We start from the raw sequence: 6,662 nt of genomic DNA, 5'->3' as shown, positions 1-6,662 counted from the left end.
ACAAAGTATTGTAAAACCAAAGTCTTCTAATAAATCCTTTTTTAAGTAAAAGAAGAGGTGATGTAGGAGCTTGAGTCTCCGAATATTCATAAATCATTGTGTTATTTCATTTACTATACTTACTTATTTTTTTATTTATCATATTTGAGTATATATTCCTCCTAAGAATCATCAGACCATTTTCCGCACTATTTATGGTTCGATCGTTTCTTAAGTGTTGAGGAAACCATGTCTTGTATAGCTAACCCTATCAAGTTGGTCACATTATTTGACAGTGTGTTACAGAAAATTTTCAAGTATTTATTCACACCCTCTAAACACATCATCGATCATAACATATAATAATTATATAAATTTACACAATTCACAATTTGATCATAATTTAATCTCAATCTTAATCACTAAAATTAAATATAATGTTATTATTTATCTATCACTAATCCACATCCATCACATCAGTTATCAAAGTATTAGTGATCCTTACAATTACTAATTAGCCTCAATAACAGCTTAAAAAGGTGATGGTTATATACACCATTAGATTCGGAAGATTCTGTTTCGATCTTACCCCATCCATTTAAAAAAAATACTCATTACATAAAATGAAAATGAAAAATATTTTTTTCCCACTAACTATTCACATTTTGAGTTATGCACTAACTTATCAAACTTTAATCTTGGTACATTAACTTTTAATGTTTAATTATTTTGATCCAATTGTGACATGACCCTAAACCGATAAAAAAATTTCATACCACATCAATAATTTTTTGTGTGAGATCAGCGTTTTCTAACGTCACATAAATATTTCAGTGTCATGTCAAGAAACCAGTGAGATAGGACTTACAGCAAGAAATATATTACAAAACCAAGATCAAAATTTGAATATTTAGTAAATCGGACAAAAAAATTATTTTCCCAAATAAAAATAAATGTTCGAGATATTCAACATTAAATACTAAATATTTTGTTTTTGTGCTATGGTAAGAAAATGTTACAACATTTGGTTTTCAAGTTTCTACACAAATGTCATTATTTTGAATCGATTAATTATTGGCAAAGAGCATATAACACTCTCGTGAGAACCCGAAATATATATGACACCGCATATAAAATTATTTAATGATATTTAAAAACATATAACACCAAATAACATATAGTTTTCAATTTTATATTAGAGAGTTTTATGGTTTTTTCCGATATTTCATGAATCGTGATCGTCGTAAATGCAAAGTAAATCAAGTCTATATTTAATTAGAGAGTAGGTCTCTTGTGAGACGGTCTCACGAATATTTATCTATGAGACCGGTCAACCCTACCGATATTCACAATAAAAAAGTAATACTCTTAACATAAAAAAGTAATATTTTTTCATGGATGACCCAAATAAAAGATATGTCTCACAAAATACGACCCTGTGAGACCATCTCAAACAAGTTTTTGCCTTAATTAGATTATTATAATTGTCGGATTCTCATCAATATTTGGTCATTTTCCTAAAATGTACCCCACCACTAATCTCCCTTTCTCAAGGTAAATGCTTAAGCGAGGAAGAAAAGAAAATAAGCACAAAAAAGTTTTCAAAAAAGGCAAACCAAACCCCAATATATATTCACGAGATCAAGCTTTAATTCAAGCTTTCCCACACAAAGTCCAACTATAATCATTTCCTACTTAGGAAAAAGAATGGAAACATGGACTCAACAAAGACGAGTAGGATCAATCAAAATACCTTGGAAATTCAAATTTCTATCGAATTTAATCGCACGTAACCTTGAATGCGTCAAAAACAATATTTCTTGTCTACTACTATTTTATTTAACATACAAAACGAACATGTTTACGTCTATACATATATATATATATATATATATGTATATATATAACCGAATTTATTATTGAAAATATACTAAATCTCTCGTGTGCTGCTTTAAATTTCTTGAATGACACAGGCTTCATCAACTATCACTCAAGATTCCCAAGAATTCAAGCTAAAAAAAAACCCATGAGTTTCTTGAAATGGCCATCCTATTACAGCCAACAACAACCCGAAAATGAAAAGGAATCGCGTTTCTACGAGACGATCCAATTCTTACCCCTACTCAACAGATTAACAGATCAGAGAAGACCATTTAAAGAAGACGAAAATGGGAGATCAATGGAAGAAGAAAAAGATCATAACCTAGAAAATGTAACAGTGGCTTTGAACATAGGGCTACCTGATCTAGGAGATTTGATGGAGACTGCTGAGGAAAAACCTTACAAGTATGTAAAGGAGGATCAAGATCGATTTGTGACGAAGAACAAGAAGAAAAGCTCTAATTCTAATGGATGCAACTTCAAAAGCGAGAGGAGATTTTGGATCCCAACTGCATCGCAGATTCTTGTCGGGCCTATGCAGTTTTCTTGCAATATTTGCAAAAAGAGCTTCAACAGATACAACAACATGCAGGTAAGTAATTTATTTCTACATATAATATGAAGCCTTACATATATGGACATACACACACACACACATACATATATATAATTTTATTCGAAGCCTTTGATGATTACTAATCCTTTGATGATTACACACACAATATCGACGAAAAATTTGTAATATATATCTGAACATGATAAAAAATGCTTAAAAAACCTGAAATTTTTTTAAGGAAAAATTTCACATAGAACTTTGTAGATAAATCTCATGACTTTCTTGCAAATTGCTAACACGTTACATGATCATATATAAGGTGTATTGGGCGTAAAAATAGTATCACATATCTAAGGGATAAAAGCAAATTTAGTTCTATTAAATTGGTCCCATTAAAATTCGCCAAAAAATGTTCATTGAATTATGGTTAAAACACATTTTAGAGTCAAAATAATTGAATAGGTCTGGTGGAAATCATAGAACTTGCAAAGCTTGTTTAATTTGTTCGATTTTTTTTTAAATTTTATGTTACTTACAAATAAATCGATTTAATTTCCAATCAAGAAATCCATAAATTTTGTCAACTTTAGCTTTAGCACTATCTGATAAGCGTTTTCCTACAAAAAAAAAAATAATAAACATTATGATGGTAGATGACTGAAGTAGCCAAAATTCAAAAATTAATGTATCATAACCAAAAATGGAAAAGTCGGTAGACTTAAACCAAAAATGAACAAATTACTGGATAAAAGATGTTATTTTTTCTTTTATTAAGCACCTTCTACGGTAGAAATTAAGTTGGACTAAAATATATATAATAATAAATAATAAATTTGTCGATGCTTAATCTTGATCATGCAGATGCATATGTGGGGGCACGGATCCGAATTCAGGAAAGGCCCGGAATCCCTGCGAGGCACGCAACCAGCAGCGATGCTAAGATTGCCCTGCTACTGCTGCGCCATAGGCTGCAAGAACAACATAAACCACCCACAATCGAAGCCCCTCAAGGACTTTAGAACCCTTCAAACTCACTACAAGAGAAAGCATGGATCCAAACCCTTTATCTGCAGAAAATCCTGCGGCAAATCCTTTGCAGTAAAGGGTGATTGGAGGACACACGAGAAGAACTGTGGCAAGCTCTGGTACTGCGCTTGCGGATCCGATTTCAAGCACAAGAGGTCGCTTAAAGATCACATTAGGTCTTTCGGGGATGGCCATTCTCCTTACCACCCTCAGGGTTTCGAGCAAGATGATAAAGAATGTGTTTCCACGGGATCCGAGGAGGAGTTGGTGGTGGATTAATGAGGATGGTTTCGTTTCGTATGGTGTCGTGTCGTTTCTGCGTCCAGTTCATGCATGCTCTACTAGATGTTCGTATTATATATGTGGTGTTTGTACCAACGCCCCTCTTGTGCTCGGTGACGAAAAGTTCTCTAGTTCGAGTAGACGACGGTTTGTTATGGAGCACTGGATATATAAATGGTGGCGGATGATCATAAAGATTTCGAGTATTTTTATGTTGTATTTGGAATAAATATAGAGCATGGAGACATTATGAACTCGATGAATATTATTTTTTTTAGAATTTTGAGTATGCTATATATATTAAGGAATTGAGTCACTAAACAGCAGCTTCAACGTTTATTATATCCACTTGGGTTAAACGTATATGAATGAGAGTAGTATTGGGATGTATGATCTCTTGAGAAGTTCTCGTGCGTAAAGTTGTTAATGTTCCGCTGCTTGATTTGGTTGGCTAGCTTAAACGTAAAAGAGCGGCCTCAAATCTTAACGGTAATACTATTTCTACAAAAGACAGGACCAACAGTGGGAAATGGTAAGATTGATTTCTAAGGGATATGACAATGTACTAACTGATAGACACACACCTCCTTAGATAGATGGGCCTAACTTCAAATTAGGTTCACTTTGAGATACCACGAATACAAGAAAATAAAGTTATGTCTTGCTAAACGTTATGACTTTTGGTTTAATGATAAGTGCATGATCTAACACACCAGGAGGAGGTAGACGCCAAACTGTTTATATGGGAAGAGAGTGAGGTATTTTAACCTTGGTGTTGCTTGCTTTCAAAATAGATCCACATGTACGACTAGCCCTTGCAATGACACATGCTACGTGTGTACGTTGGGCCCCAACACTACCCAGTTTCTCTCCATCCACACATTAATCCACCAAACCGTGACAAAAACCCCAAGATCATCAGCATGCACAAAATTAGATACCCAACAAAAATAGGTCCACAAAAGATCCTCTCTCGAAGCAAGATAGAAGTGGCCAAATGACATAAATTTCCAATCATATTCTTCACTCGAACTCCACACAAGGTTAGATGAAGTACCCAGACCGGAAAATCGTCATATATAGCATGCCACAAATGGATATTAATTTGTTCAGAATGTGTAATTCCATAATATTCGCAATCCTCGCATTAACCCTAAATTAGTCACATGGTTACTCGGTTCCTCATAATCCGCAGTAAGCGATGACCTAATTTTACAGTGTATTCTCTTTTGGAGTCGTAATGCCACATAATTATATAATTTCTTTCTAGACGCACACGCGATATACGTGAAAGTTTAGCATGATCAATTGGTCACAACACTTCTCGAATATTTTTTCAGTCCCAATCCCCAATACATGTTTTCATATCACAAACTTTAAATTCATCGTGGAAGTATTAGGTGTCGTAACGGGTTGAAAAGTTCATGCTCAAGCCTGAGTAAACATGACTACACAATGGACTCTTGTGGTAACCATTTCATACAATTCACTCTTTACGAACGTGGTTAACCCAATTTTTATATGATTACATTGCAACTCTTTATCATTAACCAATTCAAATACTCCTTACAATTTGATATGGGATGAGGTATCACAATTATCGCTATTTCAAAATGTGACATCCTCGTCGCGTCCTGACCAATCGATCCACCAGTGCCAAAAATCTATATGTGGTTCTAATATTGCCTGAAAAATTTGGGATAGACGTGACAAATTTTCCAAGCTGAATATCATGTTCGACGTGATTGAGGACCCAATCCAATCTCTTGCACACACTAAATAAACACGTGAATGGGCGCAAAAAGACTTTTCTGGCATGATCACACCAATACTCAGGTAACTATGGGCTCATAAAATAGAGAAAATTCGAAGTATGGTGTAGAATTCCATATATCTGAATGAATAAAATGTGGTGCAAACCTTTGTATTTGAAGCAAAACCTTAGCATATGACCTCGGATCATGAGAAGATTTGCTTTCAGTTTGAATTTGTGTATATCTTTATCTAAGATTATTTCATTATTCAAAGATTGCAGATATCTTGGTGAATATTTGGTAGATTTGATTGGATATCAATCTCTTTCTCCCGTTGCCTCAATCTACTCGAGCTCGATCCTTAGCCTCAGGACCCCGAGCCTCCACTCGAAAGCTCATACATAGATCATTATGCCACATATCGGGGCTCCCCCAATCACTCCCTCTCTGTCTTACCTTCAACTACCTAGGCTTGGACCTTTCCCACGCCCCCTCACCATTCGGGGGACCTACAGTTTTGATCAAGCTCTCTCTCTTGATAAGAGGACTCAGTCCCCCCGACCATGGGTTTTATCTATTTTCCAGCAGGGTGAGCCACCTCCTCACCACCTGCTCACCACCTCAGCTCTTTGGCCCTACCCCCTGCCTAGTTAGTTGCCTCCTCGCCCTTACCTGGGAACCTCGGGACTTCGGGTCTTCGATCTATGGTATGTCCAGTCTGACACAGTTTATGTCCACCTAATCCTTGGTCAGGACTCATGGGATCTAGAGAGATTATCGAGCTATCACTAGTCCCCTCTACTCTAGTCGGGCTATATGTCTGTTGTCTTGAACCGAGCAGATCAGTCCTGACCTCGGTGCTTTGACTTTATGTTTTGAATACGGGCAGAAAACTCTGACACTGATGATGAAACGTCTACTCGTTTTTAAAGTGCGTAAATATTTTTTTTAAAAGCTCGCCATTACAAAATACATTTAAAATAATCGTATTTATTTACCAATAAAAATAACACAGTTTTAAAAATAACCAACATCCTCCAAGATCAACGTAAACCTGAACTAGTAAAAATCGTAATACCACCAACGTATAAAAATGTTTAACTCCTCTCAAAAACTCATAATCGAATGCAGAAAAACACGCGGTCCTCGGGTCATGTCACCACACCAGAGCTGCCTACTCAGAG

The 6,662-nt window shown here is 35.5% G+C and overlaps 1 protein-coding gene across 1 annotated transcript; it reads left to right on the top strand.

Moving 5' to 3' along the window:
• Positions 1-1,788: 1,788 nt before the first annotated feature.
• LOC140833421 (zinc finger protein WIP3-like) lies at positions 1,789-4,000 on the top strand. Its single transcript, XM_073197762.1, has 2 exons — positions 1,789-2,452; positions 3,278-4,000. The coding sequence occupies exons 1-2, from the start codon at positions 2,006-2,008 to the stop codon at positions 3,719-3,721; spliced, it is 891 nt and encodes a 296-aa protein (XP_073053863.1). The 5' UTR covers positions 1,789-2,005; the 3' UTR covers positions 3,722-4,000.
• The last annotated feature ends 2,662 nt before the right edge of the window (positions 4,001-6,662 follow it).

Source organism: Primulina eburnea, chromosome 6 (genome assembly GCF_022965805.1).
Source record: "Primulina eburnea isolate SZY01 chromosome 6, ASM2296580v1, whole genome shotgun sequence".
NCBI classification, from domain to species: domain Eukaryota; kingdom Viridiplantae; phylum Streptophyta; class Magnoliopsida; order Lamiales; family Gesneriaceae; genus Primulina; species Primulina eburnea.
The sequence above is the reverse complement of the archived record's forward strand: the minus strand, read 5'-3'. Positions and strand labels throughout refer to the sequence as shown.

What these genes read in the sequence shown, in the direction of transcription:
- LOC140833421 (XM_073197762.1), top strand. Translation starts at nt 2,006, where the DNA reads ATGAGTTTCTTGAAATGGCCATCCTATTACAGCCAACAACAACCCGAA. An exon ending in ACAGATACAACAACATGCAG is followed by an intron (nt 2,453 to 3,277) that starts GTAAGTAATTTA and finishes TTGATCATGCAG; the next exon opens with ATGCATATGTGGGGGCACGG.